Source organism: Salvelinus fontinalis, chromosome 16, assembly GCF_029448725.1.
Source record: "Salvelinus fontinalis isolate EN_2023a chromosome 16, ASM2944872v1, whole genome shotgun sequence".
In the NCBI taxonomy this organism is placed as follows: Eukaryota; Metazoa; Chordata; class Actinopteri; order Salmoniformes; family Salmonidae; genus Salvelinus; species Salvelinus fontinalis.
The window spans coordinates 17,681,275-17,706,976 of record NC_074680.1 but is presented as its reverse complement, the minus strand read 5'-3'; the positions used below and the strand labels follow the sequence as shown (position 1 = coordinate 17,706,976).

The window sequence follows — 25,702 nt, the reverse complement described above, 5'->3', positions numbered from 1 at the left end:
TAGGGATGGTGACAGGTTTCCTCCAGATGTGACGCATGGCATTCAGGCCAAATAGTTCAATCTTGGTTTCATCAGACCAGATAATCTTGTTTCTCATGGGGCCTTTTGGCAAACTCCAAGCAGGCTGTCATGTGCCTTTTACTGAGGAGTGGCTTCCGTCTGGCCACTCTACCATAAAGGCCTGATTGGTGGACAGCTGTGGAGATGATTGTCCTTCTGGAAGGTTCTCCCATCTCCACAGAGGAACTCTGTAACTCTGCCAGAGTAACCATTGGGTTCTTGGTCATCTCCCTGACCAAGGCCCTTCTCCCCCAATTGCTCAGTTTGGCCAGTTCTAGGTAGAATCTTGGTGGTTCAAAACTTCTTCCATTTAAGAATGATGGAGGCCACTGTGTTCTTGGGTCCTTCAATGCTGCACACATTTTTTGGTACCCTTCCCTAGATCTGTGCCTTGACACAATCCTGTCTTGGAGCTCTACGGATAATGCCTTCGACCTCATGGCTTGGTTTTTGCTCTGACATGCACTGTCAACTGTGGGAACTCATAAAGACAGGTGTGCGCCTTTCCTAATCATGTCCAATCAATTGAATTTTACCACAGGTGGACACCAATCAAGTTGTAGACATATCTCATGGATGATCAATGGAAACAGGATACACCTGAGCTCAATTTCGAGTCTCTTATCAAAGGGTCTGAATACTTACGTAAATAAGCAATTTCTTTTTTTCTTTTTACTACATTTGCAAAAATCATTGTAACCTGTTTTGGGTTTTTCATGATGGGGTATTATGTGTAGATTATTTTTATTTTTTTAATAAGCCTGTAACGTAACAAAAATGTGGAAAAATTGAAGGGGTCTGAATACTTTCTGAATGCACTGTATATCTGATATAGCTAGCTAGTTTTTGTTCTAGTGCAATGTCCATTAAATGTTACAACCACAACATCATGCATCTGCAGACCAGCAGAATCGGGGGCAAAATGTACTGTTCATTTATTGAGGACCAACAGCTTGTGTTGAATAGTTTATGAAAGGGGTTGAACTGACTGAATAAAGTCAATCTCCTACACCCCTTTGCTATTCATAAACCAATCAAACAACGTAGTTATATGTCCATGGTATTGCATCAGGACACGTAAACTAAAGGTTTTCTTTGTATTTTCCTAGGATTCAAAGCCCATGTCGAGACTTGCAAGTGACCGCTAAAGTGACTCATCAGTGCAGCCTAGTGATGGGTTGTTCGCAAACGAACAGCTCTTTTTGAACGGGTCGCATCGGTGAGAGAGGCTCTCTAATTTGCATACTGGTAGGCTACCACTGCTTTTTGGCTATTATCTGCATTCGATGAAGATATTGAGTCCTCACTGCAGGAACAATAGGTAGTGAAGAGTTGCCTCATTCTGGTCCAAAATATGATAAACAGATTAAAGGTTATAAAAGCTAATGTCATAATACCTATAAGATATTATTAAAGATGCAATTCCCTGCAATTCTATATTGTTTCTCAACAGGGAATAGATGTTTTCTTGACAAAACAGTAATATATCACCTTCCCTCAAAGTCCCACCCACAGTGACCGGTCTTAAACCCTACCGACTCTGACTCACAAATATCCTGCCCCCTTCCCTGACAATCCCACCCACAGTGACCGGTCTTAAACCCTATCGACTCTGACTCACAAATATCCTGCCCCCTTCCCTGACAATCCCACCCACAGTGACCGGTCTTAAACCCTACCAACTCTGACTCACAAATATCCTGCCCCCTTCCCTGACAATCCCACCTACAGTGATTGATTGAGAGGCTAAACTGTTAGAGATAATTCACTCAAATTACAAAATGACACATTGGTTTCCTTAGCTTAAGTGTCCACAGCAGCGGAACCAAATACCCGTAATTTGAAGGACAATCATCATTGTGGCAATTCATATCTTTCAGAAAAACTGTAAATATGAATTAAATCTCAAGAGAAGACCGGTTTAATGTTAAAGGTTCTCTTACTTAGAAAATGGTCCTGATCATCTAGGCCTAGGTGATATCCAAAATTCACAGGCCGGAACTTCCTGGCTGACTACTTTTTCTATTTGGCTGGCTACTCATTGTACTGTACTGTGCACTACTGTACTGTGCTGTCCAAACTTGTGAAACATAGACATCTATGATTGGTTCAGATTTGGTCCAGTCCGGAACAAATCTGAACCAATCATAGATCTCTATGTTTGGGCGAAATCAAGGCCGGTCTAGACCAGAACGTTGGTGGACGTTGAAATCAAGGCTGGACCGGACCAAATCTGATCCAATTATAGACGTCTGTGTTTGTCCTGTGGACGTTGAAATCAATGCCAGAGCCAACATGGACATCGGTGTCGGACGGTGCTCACTGGGAATACACCTTTCCCAAAAAGGACACAATAAGTAAATTATTATTATTCATGACCTGAGTGCAAACCTGTTAAAGGAATTTTATTCCTATATGTTCATCAACCAATTCAATTAAAACACTCTGTCCATTCCTAAGAATTTGTAAGATACTAATTTGCATAAAATGGACAGAAACCAGTCTCAAAATCAATCTATCAATAGCGTTTATTCTCGAGAGTACTGATCATAGTACAATTTACATCAGGTTATATAATAAAACTGACGTCATAGGTTTTAAAATGTCCTTCCTCCTCTGATACAATGGCAATATAGTTCACAAGCCTTCCCACATTGTCTGCCACCTGTTAAACAATCTACTACTAGCCCAAGGTATCTCCCCTCCCTGGGTAGAGACAGAATGTCCTGTAGGGAACACAGCATTCCAGCCGGTCTGACGGTAGCTCCATTAGTTTCTAACAAGGAACAGAAAGTCCTTGTTCTAATTCTTGACTAAAACTACACACATTATATTCAGTATTATGATTATAATAAGATTCATACATCCATACAGTAACATAGTAGTATTCTGTTTAGTTATAGTTCTAAGTTAAATGTATACATAATTTAGTCATTATTCATAAAAATCCTATAACAAAACCCATTCTGTTCTGATCCACAGCTGCATGCTGGAGAGCCAAAATAACCCTGGTGGCTCTGTTTCTCACCCCCAGAACTGATTGTGCCCTCCGGTTCTCCCTCAGCGCCTTCCAGTTTACCTCTAACCCAGACACACCGGTGAGCATGGGAGACTTATAATCTATCATTGAATTTCAATCACTCTCTGGACTTTTCTGTTGCATCTATGCAATACACAGTGTTCTTTATTGTAAAGAATAAAGCAAATTGCAGCCTTTGACCAATAAAATAATTGACGCAAATTGGTCAATTTCTTGTATCAAAGGTAATCTTTTCATCTCCTCTTGGTCTTCCTTCACTGTATGTGACATCAGGGGACCCCAGCCCCATGCACAACTCATGCACCTACCGAGCAAACAGGTATGCTGACGCAAGGTAAATGTTGCACTCTAGGAAATGTACAGTCTGCCCTTTACATCCGTACACACCTTTCATGCACTAACACTTGCATTTTCTTACTATCACTGACTTTGGTGATGGCTGCTTTATTGAGGGGCGTTTTACTTACTATGACTGTGAGATGTGGTATTCATACCTATAAACCTTAAGATGAATGCACTAACTGTAAGTCGCTCTGGGTGAGTGTCTGCTAAATTACGAAAATGTAAATGTAAGTCTCTGACTCCCCTTCTGTATGTGGAGATCTCTCATGGAAGAGGATTCCATATGTGACTGCTGTGACTCTGTCACGTGTGCTCCCTCTCCGGCCTCTAGGTCACCAGGCTGCTCTTTAGGGCGCACACCTGTCACCAGCATTACGCACATAATGACACTCACCTGGACTCCAACACCTCCTTGATTACCTGCCCTTTATATGTCACTCCCTTTAGTTTCTTCCCCAGTCGTCATTGTTGCTGTTTCATGTCGGTGCGCTGTTTGTTTTTGTTGTTGTGTTCGTTTATTTATTAAATGTATTCACTCCCTGAACTTGCTTCCCGACTCTCAGCGTACATCATTACGGACTCCAAATGTGTGACGTCCAAACCCAAAAGAGCTATGATGGATGGTGAGTGACTGTCAACCTAACAACCCATAATCACACTACCTCTGTTTGGTTTTGGTAAACAGCACTGACATCTCCTTTGTGCTCAAATAGGCCATGGGACTAAGTGATTTGTCGTGAGTAGTGATGATAAGTCCTCCAGTGGTGATAACACTTCTAACCCTGTTTATTTCCATATTGTCACGATCGTCGTATAGAGGAGAAGAGGAGGACCAAAGTGCAGCGTGGTAAGTGTTCATTATTTTAATTAAAATATGAAACACTTGACAAAACAACAAAAACGATAAACGAACAGTCCTGTAAGGTGAACACACAAAACAGAAAACAACCACCCACAAACACAGGTGGGAACAGGCTACCTAAGTATGATTCTCAATCAGAGACAACGATAGACAGCTGCCTCTGATTGAGAACCATACCAGGCCAAACACACAGAAATACAAAACAAGGACAACATAGAACACCAGACACTAGAATGCCCACCCAAATTCACGTCCTGACCAACCAAAATAGAGACATAAAAAGGATCTCTACGGTTCAGGGCGTGACAGTACCCCCCCCCCCCCCCCCCCCCCCAACGTTGCGGACTCCAACCGCAAAAAAACTGAGCCTATAGGGGAGGGTCTGGGTGGGCATTTCACCGCTGTGGCGGCTCTGGTGCGGGACGTGGACCCCGCTCCACCTTAGTCTTGGCCCACTTAGGTGGTGCCTCTGGAGTGGGGACCCTTACCGCCGACCCCGGACCGGGGACCCTCGCAGCGGGCCCCGGACAGGAGGGAGACTCTGGCTGCTCCGGACAGGAGGGAGACTCTGGCTGCTACGGACAGGAGGGAGACTCTGGCTGCTCCGGACAGGAGGGCGTCGCTGGAGGCCCCGGACTGGAGGGCGTCGCTGGAGGCCCCGGACTAGAGGGCGTCGCTGGAGGCTCAGAACTAGAGGGCGACGCTGGAGGCTCCGGACTAGAAGGCGTTGCTAGAGGCTCCGGACTGACCTCCTTCGTTGGAGGCCTCATGCCATGGATCCTCACTGGAGGCTTTGTGCCATGGATCATCACAGGAGGCTTCGTGCCATGGATCATCACTGGAGGCTTCGTGCCATGGATCATCACTGGAGGCTTCTTGCCATGGATCATCACTGGAGGCTTCGTGCCATGGATCATCACTGGAGGCTTCGTGCCATGGATCACCACTGGAGGCTTCTTGCCATGGATCATCACTGGAGGCTTCGTGCCATGGATCATCACTGAAGGCTTCTTGCCATGGATCATCACTGGAATGGAGAGACACACAGGAGGCCTGGCTCTGGGAGAAGGCACAGGACTCACCAGGCTGGGGAGACATGCAGGAGGGTTAGATTTTAGCACAGGCACAGGACTCACCAGGCTGGGGAGACATGCAGGAGGCCTTGTCCTTGGCCGAGGCACCGGATGCACTGGACCGTGGAGGCGCACTGGTGGTCTCGAGCGCAGAGCCTGTACAACCCGTCCTGGCTGTATGGTGAATTTGGCCCTGCACGTGCGGGACGCAGGCACAGGACGCACTGGGCTATGCAGACGCACTGGAGACACAGTGTGCAGAGCTGGCGCAGGATAACCCGGGCCGAGGAGATGCACTAGAGGCCTGGAGAGCAGGGCTGGCACACTCCTTCCTGGCTCGATGCCCACTCTCGCCCGGCAGATGCGAGGAGCTGCGATGTAACATACTGGGCTATGAACACGTACTGGAGACACCGTGCGCTCAACCGCATAACACGGTGCCTGACCAGTACGACGCTCAGCACGGTAAGCACGGGGAGTTAGCTCAGGTCTCCTACCTGACTCCGCCAATCTCCCCGTGCCCCCCCCCCAAAAAAAAAAACATTTCTGGCGCTGCCTCTCGGGCATATGGCTTCTGCTGCTCTCAGATCAGCTATCCACACCAAAGGGTGGTTTCCTACCAGTCAGTCCCTCACTGGTCAATGATGATGATGAAGATGTTGTCTGGTTTGACATCAAAATGGATGGGAAAATGGATGAGTTTGACAACCCAAAGGATATAATGGAACCTTTGATGTGGAGAAGTATTGTGATAAGGAAGAGCTGCGCTACACTCGTTCCACGGAAAATGAACAACATTTAGAGGAGGATGAAGCCGTGCCCTTAGAGGGTGAGGAGTCAGACGTGGTTCAGATGGTATTTAGAAAGGGGAAGATATGAAGGATTTAGAGTTGATAAGGGGAGATGGTCAGGGTTTAGAGCTGAGGAGGGGGCAGAGTTTAAAGAGAGTGGGAGGGATCAGTGTTGATAGAGGAGGAGGGCTCTAGTGCGAGGGAATGAAGAGTCCTGATCCCTGGGATCAGGGATGGGGAAGAAGTCTGTATCACAGGAAGAGGTGCTTTCACAGTCCATGAAGGAATAGGGATTTTGGGTGGGCGAGGAGCAGCTACTGGATAAGGGGAAGGAACGAAGAGCGGAGTCTGTGGGGAGATCGTGGCTTATGCGTGGCCAAACACGACTCCAACACCATCATTAAGTTTGCTGACGACACAACAGTGGTAGGCCTGATCACCGGCAACGATGAGACCCCTATAGGGAGGTGGTCAGAGAACTGGCAGTGTGGTGCCAGGACAACAACCTCTCCCTCAATGTGAGCAAGACAAAGGAGCTTATCATGGATTACAGGAAAAGGCGGGCCGAACAGGCCCCCATTAACATCGATTGGGCTGTAGTGGTCGGGTCCAAACAAAATATCATGGTCCAAACACACCAAGACAGTCGTGAAGAAGGCACAACAAAACATTTTCCCCCTCAGGAGACTGAAAAGATTTGGCATTGGTCCCCATATCCTCAAAAAGTTCTACAGCTGCACCATCAAGAGCATCCTGCCCAATTGCATCACTGCCTGGTATTGCAACTGCTCGGTATCTGACCGTAAGGCGCTACAGAGGGTAGTGCGTACGGCCCAGTACATCACTGGGGCCAAGCTTCCTGACATCCAGGACCTATATAATAGGCGGTGTCAGAGGAAAGCTCATAAAACTGTCGGAGACTCCAGTCACCCAAGTCATAAACTGGTTTCTCTGCTACCGCACGGCTCCTTAACAGCTTCTACCCCCAAGCCATAAGATTGCTGAACAGTTAATCAAATGGCCACTGGACTATTTACATTGCCCCCACCTCATTTGTTTTGTACACTGCTGCTATTCGCTGTTTATTATCTATGCATAGTCACTTCACCTCTACCTACATGTACAAATTAACAAAATAACCTGTACCCCCGCACACTGACTCGGTACCCCCTGTATATAGCCTCATTATTGTTATTTTATTGTTACTTTCCATTATTTTTTACTTTAGTTTATTTGGTAAATATTTTCTTAACTCTTCTTGAACTGCACTGTCAGTTAAGGGCTTGTAAGAAAGCATTTCACGGTAAGGTCTACACTTGTTGCATTCGGTGCATGCGACAAATAACGTTTGATTTGATTATGATGAACTGGTAGAGACCGGGATTGTCGGTGGAATAGACTTGCCTGGGTTTGGCGTTTCAAGTGGCGGTAGAGTCAGTGAGAGACCATACAGTGGTTCATTCAACACCATAGACTTCTATACCACTGTACACCTGACTCATTTGAAGTAAAAACAAAATTTAAATAAAGTCAATACAACTCCTCTTAAATTTTTAAGATAAATGGATTTGGTTAGGACATTTCCCTGATAAATAATACTTTCTGAACTAACATCTATGAAAGAAGCAAAGTATGTTTAGCTAAACTTACAACAGTAATTTCCTTGTCCTTGGTATGTTGATAAGGTAACTAACTGCCTCTACAGTCATCAATAGATACCATTATTTTCCCAGTCAGACAATTGGCCTCAATATTTGCTTGTACATCCTATGACTAGCTTAATGTGTGTTAAAGTGCAACATTGTTTCAACCACAACACTTATGATGGGATAAAAAACCACGTGTAGATATGTGGTCACCACAATATCCCCACTAAGTGCTTCATAAGGGCCATAATAAAATGACTATGTGTGTACTATACAGGTACAGTAGGCTATGCATAACCGTTGTCACATTCCATTAACATGACATGAAGAGACGGTTGGTCTGAAATGTGAGTGAGTCATACAGGGGCTTCCGAGTGGCGAAGCGGTCTAAGGCCCTGCATCTCAGTGCTAGAGGCGTCACTACAGACCCTGGTTCAATTCCAGGCTGTATCACAACTGGCTGTGATTGGGAGTCCCATAGGGCACAATTGGCCCAGCGTCGTCTGGGTTAGGGTTTGGTCAAGGTAGGCCGTCATTGTAAAGAAGAATTTGTTCTTAACTGACTTGCTTAGTTAAATAAAGGTTAAGTAAAATACAAACACTGTACCTTTTAACTGGATATATTGTACATCTATTCACTATAAGAATTCAGTTTTAACAACTTTTACTGCGTCTTTAACAACCTTTACTGAGACGCAGTAAAGGTTGTGATGCACTTAATCCATACATTTAAATAAATATGTATTATTCAGCTTTTTGTCTCTTTCTCTGAATAAATAAATTGGCAAACATGTCTGTGTTTGAAAAGAAACTATGTAGCACCCACATTTACATGGTAAACTATAAAGTACTATGGCAGTAACTCCTTGGAAAGATACTACGGGCTGTATTGCAAACACTGGCAAGAATCATATTGACGCCATAGATCCATTCATTATATATTCCTACATGTCTTGTCTTTTTCTCTGTTATAAAGTACATTAACAGGCATTTGTAATGCCTGATGGTGTTTGGTAGACAGGTGATGGTTTCTGTGATGGCCATGGCATGTTTTTCTCAGTGCTGGCATTAATAGTACAAACAACAGCAGTACAAATGTCACTATAGGAACAAGAATTGTCCATCTCTTCTTGTTGTCTCCAGAAATTCTGCCTTTTTCCACTGACGACCTCTCATTTGCTGTGAAGAGAAATTTAGGACATTGTGATTATACTGTATGTCTAAACAACTGAACTCTATTTTTCTCTCTTGCTCGCTCGCTCGCTCGCTCGCGCTCTCTCTCCTCTCTCTCTCGTTCAGTAAAAAGGCAATGTCAAGCGTTTTTCAAATCCAGGATATTGTCTATGTACCTAAGTGGAGTGTGATCTCTCTCCTGATCTCCTGTCCCAGGTCCTTGTTCTTTAAGACGAAGGTGATGGTCTCGTTGACTTGTCCCTGTAGATTTAGTGTACTGGACACAGTGTATAGTCCCTGTGTGTCCTCTGAGATGTTTGTGACTGTGTTATTGGTGACATCATCACCGCTGTCATCCAGCCAATGCACTGAGGGTCGCGGGTACCCTCCCTGTGAGGTCAAGAGTAGCTCCACATCTCTTGGAGATGCTGTGAACTTCAGGTGTGGCTCAGGGTAGTATGCTGAAATAAGAGGCAATGGACACAGTTTAATGGCATGAAAGAATATACAAGTATCTCAGTAAGCATTATACAGTACATCACAAGGAACCCTAATAGGTGTGTCAAATTACTCATTTTCTAGTACATCAGTAAATTCTCAGTCCACAAAGCAGAAACCCATGTTTAATATGATATCACACCTGCTAATTTCAGGACAAAGGTTTTTGTCTCACTGCCCAGCTGTGTGCTCACGGAACAGGTATAGTCTCCTTTGTCCCCTAGGTTGGTACGGTCCAGCCTGAGAGAGGCATTACCCCTCTCCATCTCAGAGTGGTACAGGCTGGTTCTGTTGGTATAGTGACTGCTCTGTCTGTCCAGTTGGTCCTGTCCGTGGTAGAAACTGTGTATCACCTCCTGTTCTCTCTGCCATGTAATCACACTGTTGTCCAGGTCCCAGGCCTTTCCCACTGGGAAGCTGCAGTCTAGGACCACATACTGCCCCACGATGGCAAGTTGAGGCTCACGAGGAACACTGATCTCAAATTCAACTATAGACAGAGGGACACAGACAATCTTACTACCCCATCTAAGAGATGGCATGATTACAGTGACCCTTTCTATTAGATACATTATTCATTACATTAAAGTAGTTAGTCACCATTGACCGTAAAAGAAGGTGTACCATGGAAGTGTCTTACCAGAATATGATGCCTTGATGATGAGGAGAGAAACAAAACATCTTTGAGCGACCCAGGATTTCCAGCTCATGACAGGGTTCACTGTATTTAACCAGTATAAAATTCAAGTCCTTCAATGAATCGGCAGCAGTATGGGCACTGGTGTCTTACAAAGTGTCTTGAAGAATGAATGAACACAGATCTACGCCATCTACTGTACTTTTCTTCTTTTTCTCACACCTTGACTGCACCCTCTAACAGGTTCCATGACGCTCCATTCCATTCCTTAAAAGGTAGTGTTTCCTGTATGACTTCTCTTCTCAGTTTTTGCTGTAAATCAAGATCCAACCCCATTATATTTTGATCATAAAAAAGAATTTTGTTTATAGCCCCCAACAGAGACGCATCCATTATTGTAAAAACATTTAAGAATTCTCTGTTGTGCATACTTCAACATACAGTTGAAGACGGAAGTTTATATTCACTTAGGTTGGCGTCATTAAAACAAATTTTTCAACCACTATTCATGTCGGAACAGGTTTCTTTCCTTTGAACTAGACACACACCCAGTTTTGTTGGCAGCTTAGTAACCATGACAAATAAACATTTGGCCTTGCAACTCAACATAGAGGAGCTTTGTACCACTAAATACCCAGGAGATAAATGCAATATGAACAGCATATAGGCTACAGTTGAAGTCGGAAGTTTACATACATTTAGGTTGGCGTCATTAAAACTCATTTTTTTCTACTTCTACTTAACAAACTGTAGTTTTGGCGAGTCGGTTAGGACATCTACTTTGTGCATGACACAAGTAATTTTTCCAGCAATTGATTACAGACAGATTATTTTACTTATAATTCACTGTATCACAAATCCAGTGGGTCAGAAGTTTACACACACTAAGTTGACTGTGCCTTTAAACAGCTTGGAAAATTCCAGAAAATTATGTCATGGCTTTTGAAGCTTCTGATAGGCTAATTGACATTATTTGAGTCAATTGGAGGTGTACCTGTGGATGTATTTCAGGGCTTACCTTCAAACTCAGTGCCTCTATGCTTGACATCATGGGAAAATCAAAAGAAATCAGCCAAGACCTCAGAAAAATAATTGTATACCTCCACAAGTCTGTTTCATCCTTGGGAGCAATTTCCAAACGCCCGAAGGTACCACGTCCCATGGTATAAACACCATGGGACCACGCAGCCATCATACTGCTCAGGAAGGAGACGCGTTCTGTCTCCTAGAGATGAACGTACTTTGGTGCAAAAGGTGCAAATCAATCCCAGAACAACAGCAAAGGACCTTGTGAAGATGCTGGAGGAAACAGGTACAAAAGTATCTATATCCACAGTAAAACAAGTCCTATATCGACATAGCCTGAAAGGCCGCTCAGCAAGGAAGAAGCCACTGCTCAAAAACCGCCATAAAAAATCCAGATTACGGTTTGAAACTGCACATGTGGACAAAGATCCTACTTTTTGGAGAAACGTCCTCTGGTCTGATGAAACAAAAAAAGAACTGTTTGGCCATAATGACCATCTTTATGTTTGGAGGAAAAAGGGGGAGGCTTGCAAGCCGAAGAACACCATCCCAACCGTGAAGCACGGGGGTGGCAGCATCATGTTGTGGGGGTGCTTTGCTACAGGAGGGTGTATGGTGCACTTCACAAAATAGATGGCATCATGAGGGAGGGAAATTATGTGGATATATTGAAGCAACATCTAAAGACATCAGTCAGGAAGTTAAAGCTTGGTCGCAAATGGGTCTTCCAAATGGACAATGACCCCAAGCATACTTCCAAAGTTGTGGCAAAATGGCTTAAGGACAACAAAGTCAAGGAATTGGAGTGACCATCGCAAAGCCCTGACATCAATCCTATAGAACATTTGTGGGCAGAACTGAAAAAGTGTGTGCGAGCAAGGATGCCTACAAACCTGACTCAGTTACACCAGCTCTGTCAGGAGGAATGGGCCAAAATTCACCCAACTTATTGTGGGAAGCTTGTGGAAGGCTACCCGAAACATTTGATCCAAGTTAAAACAATTTAAAAGCAATGCTACCAAATACTAATTGAGTGTATGTAAACTTCTGACCCACTGGAAATGTCATGGAATAAATAAAAGCTGAAATAAATAATTCTCTCTAAAAATTATTATGACATTTCACATTCTTAAAATATAGTGGTGATCCTAACTGACCTAAGACAGGGAATTTTTACAAGGATTAAATGTCAGGAATTGTGAAAAACTGAGTTTAAATGTATTTGGCTAAGTTGTATGTAAACTTCTGACTTCAACTGTATATGAATTTACATCCAACTAAGAGCAAGTGGACAAATGACAGCTTGGACTGACAAAACATGTTTGACATTAAGCATACTGACATATACAGTGGGGCAAAAAAGTATTTAGTCAGCCACCAATTGTGCAAGTTCTCCCACTTAAAAAGATGAGAGAGGCCTGTAATTTTCATCATAGGTACACTTCAACTATGACAGACAAAATGAGAAAAAAAATCCAGAAAATCACATTGTAGGATTTTTAATGAATTTGCAAATTATGGTGGAAAATAAGTATTTGGTCAATAACAAAAGTATATCTCAATACTTTGTTATATACCCTTTGTTGGCAATGACAGAGGTCAAACGTTTTCTGTAAGTCTTCACAGGGTTTTCACACACTGTTGTTGGTATTTTGTCCCATTCCTCCATGCAGATCTCCTCTAGAGCAGTGATGTTTTGGGGCTGTTGCTGGGCAACACGGACTTTCAACTCCCTCCAAAGATTTTCTATGGGGTTGAGATCTGGAGACTAGCTAGTTCACTCCAGGACCTTTAAATGCTTCTTACGAAGCCACTCCTTCGTTGCCCAGGCGGTGTGTTTGGGATCATTGTCATGCTGAAAGACCCAGCCACGTTTCATCTTCAATGCCCTTGCTGATGGAAGGAGGTTTTCACTCAAAATCTCACGATACATGGCCCCATTCATTCTTTCCTTTACACGGATCAGTCGTCCTGGTCCCTTTGCAGAAAAACAGCCCCAAAGCATGATGTTTCCACCCTCATGCTTCACAGTAGGTATGGTGTTCTTTGGATGCAACTCAGCATTCTTTGTCCTCCAAACACGACGAGTTGAGTTTTTACCAAAAAGTTATATTTTGGTTTCATCTGACCATATGACATTCTCCCAATCTTCTTCTGGATCATCCAAATGCTCTCTAGCAAACTTCAGACGGGCCTGGACATGTACTGGCTTAAGCAGGGGGACACGTCTGGCACTGCAGGATTTGAGTCCCTGGCGGCGTAGTGTGTTACTGATGGTAGGCTTTGTTACTTTGGTCCCAGCTCTCTGCAGGTCATTCACTAGGTCCCCCCGTGTGGTTCTGGGATTTTTGCTCACCGTTCTTGTGATCATTTTGACCCCACAGGGTGAGATCTTGCGTGGAGCCCCAGATCGAGGGAGATTATCAGTGATCTTGTATGTCTTCCATTTCCTAATAATTGCTCCCACAGTTGATTTCTTCAAACCAAGCTGCTTACCTATTGCAGATTCAGTCTTCCCAGCCTGGTGCAGGTCTACAATTTTGTTTCTGGTGTCCTTTGACAGCTCTTTGGTCTTGGCCATAGTGGAGTTTGGAGTGTGACTGTTTGAGGTTGTGGACAGGTGTCTTTTATACTGATAACAAGTTCAAACAGGTGCCATTAATACAGGTAACGAGTGGAGGACAGAGGAGCCTCTTAAAGAAGAAGTTACAGGTCTGTGAGAGCCAGAAATCTTGCTTGTTTGCAGGTGACCAAATACTTATTTTCCACCATAATTTGCAAATAAATTCATTAAAAATCCTACAATGGGATTTTCTGGATTTTTTTTTCTCATTTTGTCTGTCAGTTGAAGTGTACCTATGATAAAAATTACAGGCCTCTCTCATCTTTTTAAGTGGGAGAACTTGCACAATTGGTGGCTGACTAAATACTCTTTTGCCCCACTGTACCATTGTCAAACTCAATTTCATATTCTGCTTTAGTTATGTTGAGTCAACACATAGATCTGTCAAAGATGGACTCAGAACACATACAACTTTGTTTAAAAAAAAAACATGACTGTATTATCACCTGTGACACCAGCACATGACAAAATCATGTGAACCAAGACATGCTGAAAATATATTACAATTCTGGGTAAAACCTTGAAGCAGGAGTTTTTGGTTGATACTGTAGGACCCTTTCAGCTTTCAAAAAGACCACTTGCTCAGTAAAATAACATTTACCGTCGATTCCATGGGATTTTTTCGCTCTTTTTTTAATCTAAAAATTACAGTTAACAGTGAATGAGTTGAGTCCACTCCTTAGCAAACAACTGCCCATCATCAGTAATCAGATACAACTGGATAAAATGTGCACCCTTGGCAACACATTTAGATAAGAATGTGAACAGACTAGCTAGCCTGGTTCCAGATCTGTTTGTTCTCTTCCCAATGCCATTGGTTTCGTTGTCAAGACAATCACCATCCTCTATTCTTCATTGTTTTGTTTGAAACAAACAATAAAATAATACAGCAGTTACTCATACTGTAGGAAAAATATTGCAGACAGTGTAAAATTATATAAAGCCAATAAATCCATGAATTAATCAATTCATAAATCTGTTCCCTTTTTCTGCTTTATGAAGTGCAGTAAATGTTTTTTGTTTGAAAGGCAATATTTTTTTGTGATGGTCCAAAATATGTTTCCTCCGTGGTAAGAGGACATCAGCAGGTCCAGCAGCCATCACAGCAATCCTTATGGTCAGTGCAACTACAATATTATAGCAGTTTCAACAAACTTCTAGGCCTACTTACAAGAGACAGAGCTAACCTGAGATGCAAATAATCCACAAAATTAGGGATTTGTTATACGAATAAATTACTATTTATTTTACATTTACAGTGCATACGGAAAGTGATGCAAAGATGGTTGTCCTTCTGGAAGGTTCTGCCATATCCACAGAGGAACTCTGGAGCTCTGTCAGAGTGACCATTGGGTTCTTGGTCACCTCCCTGACCAAGGCCCTTCTCCCCCGATTGCTCAGTTTGGCTGGGCGGGCAGCTCTAGGAAGAGTCTTGGTGGTTCTAAACTTCTTCCTTTTAAGTATGATGGAGGCCACTGTGTTCTTGGGGACCTTCAATGCTGCACACATTTTTTTGGTACACTTTCCCAAATCTGTGCATCGAACACAATCCTGTCTCGGAGCTCTACGGACAATTCCTTCGACCTCGTGGCTTGGTTTTTGCCCAAACATGCACTGTCAACTGTGGGACCTTTATTTTTAAAAATAATAATTTATACTTTTATTTAACTAGGCAAGACAGTTAAAAACACATTCTTATTTACAATGACGGCCTTCCAGGTGGGTTAACTACCTTGTTCATGGGCATAACGACAGATTTTTACCTTGTCAGCTCAGGGATTCAATCCAGCAACCTTTTGGTTACTGGCCCAATGCTCTAACCACTAGGCTATCTGCCACCCCACATATAGACAGGTGTGTGACCGGATTGTCAAGGCACAGATCTGGGAAAGGGTACCAAACAATTTCTGCAGCATTAAAGTTCCCCAAGAACACAGTGGCCTCCATCATTCTTAAATGGAAGAAGTTTGGAACCACCAAACCTCCTTGAGTGGCCCAGCCAGAGCCCGGAATTGAACCCGTTCGAACATCTATGGAGAGACCTGAAACTAGCTGTGCAGCTACGCTCGCCATCCAACCTGACAGAGCTTGAGAGGATCTGCAGAGAAGAATGGGAGAAACTCCCCAAATATAGGCGTTCCAAACTTGTAGCGTCATACCCATGAAGACTAGAGGCTCTAATCGCTGCCAAAGGTGCTTTAACGTAGTCCTGAGTAAAGGGTCTGAATACTTATGTAAATGTGATATTTCAGTCTTTTATTTTTAATACATTTGCAAAAATGTCTACTAAAAACCTGCTTTTGCGTTGTCATTGTGGGGTATTGTGTGTAGATTGATGAGGGGAGGGAAACTATTAAATCAATTTTAGAATAAGGCCATAACGTAACAAAATGAGAAAAAAGTCAAGGGGTCTGAATACTTTCCGAATGCACTGTATATATACAGTACCAGTCAAAAGTTTGGACACACCTACTCATTCAAGGGTTTTTCTTTATTTTCACTATTTTCTACATTGTCGAATAATAGTGAAGACATCAAAACTATGACATGACACATATGGAGTCATGTAGTAACCAAAAAAAGTGTTAAACAAATCAAAATATATATTTTATATTTGAGATTCTTCCGACTAGCCACCCTTTGCCTTGATGACAGCTTTGCACACACTTGCCATTCTCTAAACCAGCTTCATGAGGTAGTCACCTGGAATGCAATTAAATTAACAGTTGTGCCTTGTTAAAAGTTAATTTGCGGAATTTCTTTCCTTCTTAATGCATTTGAGCCAATCAGTTGTGTTGTGACAAGGTAGGGGTGGTATACAGAAGATAGCCCTATTTGGTAAAAGACCAAGTTCATATTATGGAAAGAACAGCTCAAATAAGCAAAGAGAAATGATAGTCCATCATTACTTTAAGACATGAAGGTCAGTCAATCAGGAACATTTCAAGAACTTTGAAAGTTTCTTCAAGTGCCGTCGCAAAAAACATAAAGAGTTATGATGAAACTGGCTCTCATGAGGACCGCCACAGGAAAGGAAGACCCAGAGTTACCTCTGCTGCAGAGAATAAGTTCATTAGAGTTACCAGCCTCAGAAATTGCAGCCCAAATAAATGCTTCTCAGAGTTCAAGTAACAGACACATATCAACATCAACTGTTCAGAGGAGACTGTGTGAATCAGGCCTTCATGGTCGAATTGCTGCAAACAATACACTACTAAAGTACACCAATAATAATAAGAGACTGGCTTGGGCCAAGAAACACAAGCAATGGACATTAGGCCGCTGGAAATCTGTGCAAATGTGAGAATTTTGGTTCCAACCACTGTGTGTTCGTGAGACGCAGAGTAGGTGAACGAATGCTCTCTGCATGTGTGGTTCCCACCGTGAAGCATGGAGGAGGAGGTGTGATGGTGCTTTGCTGGTGACAGTGTCTGTGATTTATTTAGAATTCAAGGCACACTTAACCAGCATGGCTACCACAGCATTCTGCAGCGATACACCATCCCATCTGCTTTGCACTTAGTGGGACTATCATTTGTTTTTCAACAGGACAATGACCCAAAACACACCTCCTGTGTAGGGGCTATTTGACCAAGAAGGAGAGTGATGGAATGGTGCATCAGATGACCTGGCCTTCATAATCACCCGACCTCAACCCAATTGAGATGGTTTGGGATGAGTTGGACCGGAAAACAAAATTGTATTTAAAAAGTGAATGCAACTCTCTTAATTTCTTTAACACCAGTAATGTATTGTGTTGAATTTGCCTCAATGTGTGTCAGTTTTGATTTTCATATGTGGAACAGTTCCATTTCAATAATAACGTTTTAGTTTTATTTGTATCATTTGTAGTAAAATGTTTATGATTAACCATGTGACAATGGTTTCACGTGGTTAATCATAAACATTTTACTACAAATTACACAAATATCGAAGTTAAAATTTAACTAATGTGAAAGCACTAGCCTCTGCCATACGGACACATTGATACACTGTGATCATTGGCTAAACGGCCTAAACGAGCGCATGGAACTCAGAGATGGTCAATGCAGCTCACACACCAGACCTAGGTGATTATTGAGTTGCGACTGTCAGTGAAAAGCATCTGAAATATGTGTGAAGATAATGTGTCTCGAGTCTAATTTAAAATGTTGAGACAAGAAGATGTGAGGCGAAAGATAGTTTATAGGCGCATCTCTCTCCAGAATGCATGCGCTCAGCTCTCAGAATCCACTAAACTTTCTCCCGACAATTATTGCGCTGTTATTTAATTTAACTAGACAAGAAAGTTAAAAACAAATTCTTATTTACAATGACGGTCTACCCCGGCCAAACGCTCCCCTAACGACGCTGGGAAAATTGTGCGACGCCCTATGGGACTCCTGATCGCGGCTGGTTGTGATACAGCCCGGGACCAAACCTGGGTCTATATTGTTGCATCTGACATCTGTTGCACTGCGAAGCACTGAGTTGATACAATGTTGCAATTTTGCTAGCGATAACTCAAGTCAAGACAGATCAAAAGGGAGGAAGACAGGCTGAGTAGAGAGATGAATGTGATTGAAATAACCAGAATTTTAATCAGTATATTTCCTACTGTGTTTTTATTTGTCGGCTTCATGTAGGCTATTTTTACTTATTTGACAATACATGTTTTAGGCCAACAGTGTGCTCGCGCACGTTAGGCTACGTTAAATGAACTAACTTCTAGCTTGTTAGTCGCCCATCTCGCCCCGTTACAATGGGCTGTTTTCTGATCAAGAGAAGAGTTCGGGTAGAAATTGAAAATCCAGATCCTGTCTCCGAGGGTGCCAAAGAAGAAGAGGGAGATAAGAAAAAGAAGTCGTAGAGAGAAACTCGGGAGCCACGACGTGAGGGGTGAGCACCAGAGCAGTTCGTCAGCCACCGTTAGCTTGCACTGTTAGCACAGCCACCGCCCCCTCCGATTTAAGCCAGTCACCTGTTGAAGAACCAATGCGCCCTCTTCTTCGGCGTTTTCCAGCCACAAAAGTTAGACAGCAGGATCGCTACTTCAATCATAGATGTATGAGGATTATACATGGCTGAAATAGTATATTTCAAAGGAGCATGCTTTCTGCTTTGCATGCCGCCACTTTTAACGTCCAGGAAACCATGGTGGAGAGAAAGCGACATTTGCCCACGATGGCAACCAGAACTGGAAGAAGGCGACAGGTTCGTTCAAGACACACAATGCTAGTGTGGAGCATAAATATGCAATGACAGCGTGGAATGAGTGGACTATTCAGAAAGTGTCTGGCTCAACAATATGCAATGCTCTAAGTGATGAACATTCGAAAATAGTCCGAGACAACAGAGAGTATATGAGAGCAGTTGTGAAGTCATTGCGTTACACTGCATACCAGGGACTTTCACAGAGAGGAGACATAGAAAACGACATGGCTGTCAACCAGGGAAACTTCCTTGACCTTTTACAGGTCATAGGCAAATTCGACAAAACAGTTGCACAGAAAATATCAGATAATCCTAGAAATACTAAGTACACGCATCATGATATACAGAATGAAATACTAGACATTATGGCAAATAAGATTAGGGATCTGATAAGTGGTGAAATACAAGATGCTAAGCTGTTTGCATTGATGGTAGATGAGAGTAAGGACCTCAGGAGTTTCTTTAGATCCCGAGTCGCTTTTCGCTACGATCAAAGAGACTCTTACGCTTCGAACACACCGGCTGCGTCATTGCGTTTCGATACACCAGAAGTACATTCATTTCCAATGGAACGCTGCATTTGCCTTGCAGCATTGCGTTGCAGAGGCAGTTGCAGTGCGTTCTGTGTGGTGCATACGTTCGATAAATCGAACGTATGCATCAAATTGTATGAGTGGACTTGACAGAAAGTAGCAAAATATGAATGTAGATTTTTTTTTGTTGCACATATTCAGTAAAAAGGTGGGATTACATAAAAACAGTTTGATTGCATAATTTCTTTACATTTTTTATTTATTTATTTGCCAAGTATATTATTTATTCGATGACATCCTCAAATTAATTGTGAGAGCCTATAATATAATTTCCCTCCAAAATGCAGTTTGAGCGAAATGCAATAATAAATAGTCAAGATAGGCAGAGTAGGCTCTTTCAACAATGAGACCAACGTTGAGGAAGGTGGTATGACTATTTCTTTCACCCACACCTCATTGGTTAGGTTAGCAAGCTAGGTTAGCTAGCTAGCTAACGCTAACTAGCCACATCTAGCACAAGCTCACTACTAAACTGACCTGGCAATCCTACTATCGTGGACACTTGTCTCCAAGCAGCATTTTTTGTGTTTATGTCCCTGTAGCTGTCAGCAGCTGTGTCAAAAAGACACGGTTTTGAGGATACTGCGAAAATTATTCTCTCCTCCATGTGTCCAACCGCATGCGACCATTTGCAAAAGGTACCTGCATCAGTATAGTTGCCTAGTTGCGCAAAATGTTATGCAGCAGTGATGCAATGACGCAGCCGGTGTGTTCGAAGCGTTAGTAAATGTAACATTGATCACACTGCGCCGTCATGTCCGGCGTTCACAACGGGGCCCAGGAGAAATTCAGAGAAGAGGTCCCTCAGGCAATCTACATTCATTGCCACGCACACCGTCTCAATCTTGTTTTGGTGGACTGTGTCAGAAACGTGAAGCCAGCGGGGGATTTTGTTGTCACACGTATCTGTCACACTGTCAGTAACCTCCGCGTCATGTGAGCAGTTTTTCCTGCATGCGGCGTGTAAAAACCTACCTGAGAAACAGAATGGCAAACCCTCCACTCAGCAACCTTGCCTGCCTGTCCATACACGCAGAAAGAACCAAGACCCTGGATGTCCAGAAAATTATAGGCTCATTTGCACTGAACCACAACAGACGCATCGTCCTTCTATAAAACTACACTTGGTGAGTAACTGATTCATTTATTATAAATATGCCATAGGATAAATTATTATGTGGTATTAAGTTGGGTAATTTTGTATATTGTGCACCTGTCGTAGCCTCATCTATTATTCTAAATTTGCAACTGAAAGGCCTTTTATTTATTGACAGAGCGCGCCTGTCCGGTAGCGGAAACATGATTCAATTGCGCTGATCTGGATGGAACAAGAAGACGCATGCGTATTGTCGGCCTACATGTATTTTTGCAATAGAAATATAATCACTAAGATTGTGATAGCCAGTTAGTTTTACAAGTGTGTGCACAGTTAATAGGCGTAGGCTAAATGCATTGTACTTCTCGTTGTGGCTGCGCTTTGGATATTATTAATTTCATTTTGGACGTTATGATAGCCATTTCATCCGAAACATTACCAATGCACAGTTGTCTGATTATGCAAATGGAATTAATGCACTTCTTGTTGTTGTCGCATTTTGGATGTATTGTGTTGTATTGTGCTAAAAGACTTGAGAATGAGGATGAGCTGAAGTCTTTCATCTTTGCACGTGAAAGACGTTTTTGTCATTGCCTTGTGGTCACTTGTATTATGCTTATAGCTATTTTGTTGAATATTCTTTGGCCAAATTCAATTAAAAACTACATTTATATCGAATGTGCTGTGTGCCATATCTGCTTTTATTGAAAAAACGAGAACTTCCTTATAACTCTGAAGTCATGAAAATCAACTATTTTCTTAGCACCCCCAAGTATTGGTCAAGCCAATTGTTTGACCCATTACCCAGGTGACAAAAACATTTGAAATTCCAATATAAATAATGTATTATATAAACTCAAAATAATATCAATACTAAAATATACATTGTATACTGTAAGAAATACCATTGTAAATAACACAAGCATATTGCTATTACATTGTTATAACTAACTTCTTTCTAAAAAACAGGGTTTCTCACAAGCAGAAACTGAGACACACACACCCAGAGACAGATGGCTGACACAGAACATTCATCAACACTGATAAGGCAGGAAAGGCCTTGAGCAAGAGTGCTTGGGTCTGTATTTCACGAAATAATGAGACACACACATAACCAAGGACTGAGGGCTGACGTAAACCTTTCATAAACACCGATTAGATAGGAACATCTGCGCACACACCTAAATCTCCTGTTTTAGCTGAACATTTGGTAACAAAGAACTTTTGATACAAGACTCAGAAGGATGACGCACAGCTCATCCGGACCAATCTGAGAAGACAACAACCTGATCAGGACCAACCAGAAAACCAGATCTACCAGACTCAACCTACTTTCTGTGCTGTATAAAATGACTATGTATTTCTGTTATCTGGGTTCTGTCTGCAGGTTCCTTACGAGCTGAATGAACGAGTCCATGCATGTTTGTATCAGATATCTTTACCTCTGAATAAAACTGCTTTTTATTATACGAATATCCACCCTGTCCAGAGTCTCTACTTCGTCTCAGTTCTCCAGTAAACTTGTGTCATCAACAATACATACAGTGATCTCCAAAAGCATTGGGACAGTAACCAAGTTTCCATCCAACCATTTCTTGCAGACGAAGCATTAAAAAAGTAATGACCGGGCTGATGGAAACAGGATATACCGGTACAATTTTATAAATGCCGACAGACAATTTGGTTGTTCCACATAGTGGAATCTTTTTTTGCGAGTAAAATTAATTATGTGAGAAATGTCAGTGGAAACTCCTTTATGCACAAATGTTGATATAATTACCATTATATCGAAGTAAACTTGGAGCCACGTGATGATACACTATTTATACAAAAGTATGTGGACACCTCTTCAAATTAGTGGATTCGGCTATACACATTTGTCACAAGCCGGCTCATAGCCTGTGACAAATGAGAGGACACGAACAACAGGTATAGGCCAATTTAAAAGTGTTCTTTATTATTAAACAAACTATGAACTTAAACTAAGAAAAAGGAATGAGGTGTGGATGTATCATAATGTAAGGTGTATGTAAAGTGCATGAGTGCATGAATATGTGTGTGTGAACATGACTGAGTGGAAACTATGCAAAACTAAAAAGGAACAAACAAATCATGAGCATACCTGGAGGAGCAGAGAGAGAGAGAGCAAGACAGAGAGAGAGAGGTGATTAGTAAGCAGTTTTATACCCTGAGCCCAGGTGGCTCCAATCACTAACGACCCTCCTCTGCCTGCAGGAGGAACCGCCCCCTGCACTGCAGAGGAGGAGCCGTGACACCCCCCTCCTTAAAATGAGGGTCCCACCCTCAACCCAACTTCCTCCAACATATTCAAAATAATTCAAATTTCCCAAAAAAACAAATAAACAACAAAACAATCCCGGCTCCTAGCAGTAGCCCCGTGTCCCCCAGCCGACTGTCCGTCCCTCAAACTCAGCAGCCCTGGTACCTGGGGAGCAATTTAAGAGAAAAGAGGCACAGACAGCCCGTAGGGGTCAACAGAGAAAAGGTACAAGCTAGGTTAAAGGAGCACGGGACAGAGCATCAGCAATGATATTATTCTTACCCTTAATGTGCCTAATATCAAGGTTGAATGGTTGCAAGAACAAAGCCCAACGCATCAGGCGCTGGTTGGGGTTTTGCAGGGACCTCAGAAAAACCAGTGGGTTGTGGTCAGTGAACACAGTTAAAGGGGTCAAACCAGAACCAACATAGACCTCGAAGTGCTGTAAAGCCCAAATGAGACCTAAAGCCTCCTTTTCAATTACAGAATAGTTTTTCTGATTCTTATTAAATTTTCGGGAGAAGAAACTGACTGGACACTCAACCTTGTCGTCATTCTCCTGGAGAAGCACAGCCCCAGCACCGATTTGACTGGCGTCTACCTGCAATTTGAAAGGTTTCCCAAAATTTGGTGCTGCCAACACAGGTGCCAAACACAAAAGAGTCTTAACTGCATCAAATGCCTCTTGACACTGGGTGGACCAGATAAATTCAGCCTTGGCCTTCAACAGATTGGTCAGTGGGGACACTACTACCGAAAAGTTTTTACAAAAAGCACGGTAGTACCCCGCCATTCCCAGGAAGCGCATCAGTTCTTTCTTTGTAGAGGGCTGTGGGAACTGCTTCACAGCCTGAACCTTGGCTTCTACGGGACAGACAAATCCCTGACCAACAACCTTGCCTAGGTATGTGACTGTAGCTTTGGCAAACTCACATTTTGCCAAATCAATACCATTGTCCAACATAGACTGCATCTCTGTTTCCAGTTTTAGTCTCTTCTCCTCAGATACACGATAAAATCTGTGTTTGATAGGCTTAGCATCTCCGATGTCTATATCATGTTCAATTAAGTGGGTTTGTGATGGAGTGTCAGAAAACAAAACAGGGTAGTTTCTAATAAGAGCTACCAATTCATCACGTTTCTCAGAGTCTAAATGATCTACCAAAACCAAGGTTTTGCAAAGTCTGAGAGTTTTTCAACCGACCTTGTAAGACCTGGTTTGGCTTACTTGTACACTGACACGTATGACAAGTTTTAATAAACTGAGATACATCCCGCTTTAAACGTGGCCAGAAAAAATAACGAAGTATGCGATCATAAGTTTTACGAACACCCATATGACCTGCCACATCACCATGTGAAGTTTGCAACACTTTATTTCGCAAAGTAGTAGGTACAACTATTTGAAAGACTGGTTCTCCTAGACCCTGATCATAGTGTGGAACCCATTTCCTGACCAACAGCCCATCAAGAAGAAAATAACACTGAGCACTATTCCTCACCACTGAATCAGGAACCACTTTATCAAACAGATCAGCCAAAGTAATATCGGCTTTTTGCTCAGCCATCAATGAATCTCTAGAACTAGTCAACTGTTCTGTCTGGAGTTTGACTGGCAACTCAAGACTTTCTGGCTTACTCTCAATCTCCTTACGAGAGGCTGCGCGGGTAACCGCACAAACTGGAAATACCTCAGGAGACACACAGTTCTGATCCGGAGATTCCCTTGCAGGGGACACTGAAGGTTGCTTCTTACAGATGTTTAATTTGCCATCTGCCCACACCTTACTACCTGCCAAGTCATTCCCCAAAATCATGTGTACTCCCTCTACTGGCAACTGAGGTCTAACCCCAACATCTACATCACCCTCTACCAGACCACATTTTAGGGTAACTTCATGTAAAGGACAAGAGAATGGAACTAAACCCATACCACATACCATTACACAACGGCCAGTATCAGACTCTTTAGAGAACGGCAAAACAGATTCCAGAATAAAAGAATCTAAAGCTCCAGTGTCTCTTAGGATCTTGATTTTAACATTCTGGTTGCCATCTACCAGGGACACTACACCATCTGAAATAAAGGCTGAAAAATCACAGCGGGAAAACTGAGAATCAAACTCAACTAGTGGCTGAAACAGCTCACCCTGGTGGTCAGAGGCTGTAACAGGACTTGCCATCACAGCAGGTTTAACTTGAACTGACTGTTTTGATTTAAGCAGAGGACAATTTTTCTTCCAATGTCCTTCAACTAAACAGTAGCGACAGGTATTAGCATTAACCGGTCCTTTAAGTCCTCCAGACTTAAACTTCTGCCGAGGTCTTTTGAAAAAATCTCCAAAAAAAGGTGACCTCCTATTCCTAGGAGTAAAGTTATTTTTATGGTACATGTCACTGTTTGACTCAAAATGGCTTTTATGTGTTAGCCTGTACTCATCTGCAAGGATTGCTGCATCACTTGGAGACTTAACTTTCCGTTCATTCATGTATGTAGCAACCTGGTCAGAAACAGAATTTTTGAACTGTTCTAACACAATCAAATTAGACAGACCCTCAAAAGTACTAACTTCAGAAGCTGTACACCAACGATTAAATGCAGAAGTCAAATCACAAACAAACACAGAATAGGTTTGTGAATCTAACTTTTTCCTGTAACGAAAACGTTGACGATATGCCTCTGGCACAAGCTCGTAGACCTTCAGATCTGCTGATTTAACTTTAGCATAAACTTTACTGTCAGCTACACTCAGTGCTGCAAAAGCCTC

The 25,702-nt window shown here is 42.6% G+C and overlaps 2 protein-coding genes and 1 long non-coding RNA gene across 8 annotated transcripts in view; 2 read left to right on the top strand and 1 right to left on the bottom strand.

Moving 5' to 3' along the window:
- LOC129812749 (sodium-dependent lysophosphatidylcholine symporter 1-B-like) overlaps positions 1-4,623 on the top strand; it is a 35,035-nt gene extending 30,412 nt beyond the window's left edge. For 2 of the 6 annotated variants that reach the window (XR_008753068.1, XR_008753067.1), the window contains 5 exons: positions 1,170-1,308; positions 3,095-3,158; positions 3,325-3,419; positions 4,006-4,065; positions 4,260-4,623. The gene's annotated coding sequence lies outside the window, so the exon portion shown is untranslated. Of the gene's footprint in view, positions 1-1,169; positions 1,309-3,094; positions 3,159-3,324; positions 3,435-4,005; positions 4,066-4,259 lie in introns of all 6 variants that reach the window. The other 4 variants (XR_008753064.1, XR_008753066.1, XR_008753065.1 and 1 more) reach the window with 4 other exon arrangements.
- A 3,090-nt stretch (positions 4,624-7,713) lies between these two features.
- Positions 7,714-10,850, bottom strand: LOC129812750 (CD276 antigen-like). The gene is made up of 4 exons (XM_055864588.1): positions 10,126-10,850; positions 9,628-9,975; positions 9,164-9,448; positions 7,714-8,993 (listed from the first exon to the last, which is right to left on the bottom strand). The coding sequence occupies exons 1-4, from the start codon at positions 10,193-10,195 to the stop codon at positions 8,749-8,751; spliced, it is 948 nt and encodes a 315-aa protein (XP_055720563.1). The 5' UTR covers positions 10,196-10,850; the 3' UTR covers positions 7,714-8,748.
- A 900-nt stretch (positions 10,851-11,750) lies between these two features.
- Positions 11,751-22,130, top strand: LOC129812751 (uncharacterized). Its single transcript, XR_008753069.1, has 2 exons — positions 11,751-20,684; positions 20,832-22,130. It is a non-coding gene; the product is annotated as an uncharacterized LOC129812751 (long non-coding RNA).
- Positions 22,131-25,702: the final 3,572 nt, after the last annotated feature.

Coding starts and splice junctions, on each gene's coding strand:
- LOC129812750 (XM_055864588.1), bottom strand. CDS start 10,195: ATGAGCTGGAAATCCTGGGTCGCTCAAAGATGTTTTGTTTCTCTCCTC. Junction 9,976..10,125: donor CATCAAGGCATCATATTCTG/GTAAGACACTTC, acceptor CTCTGTCTATAG/TTGAATTTGAGATCAGTGTT. Junction 8,994..9,163: donor AGAGATCACACTCCACTTAG/GTACATAGACAA, acceptor TTCTCTTCACAG/CAAATGAGAGGTCGTCAGTG.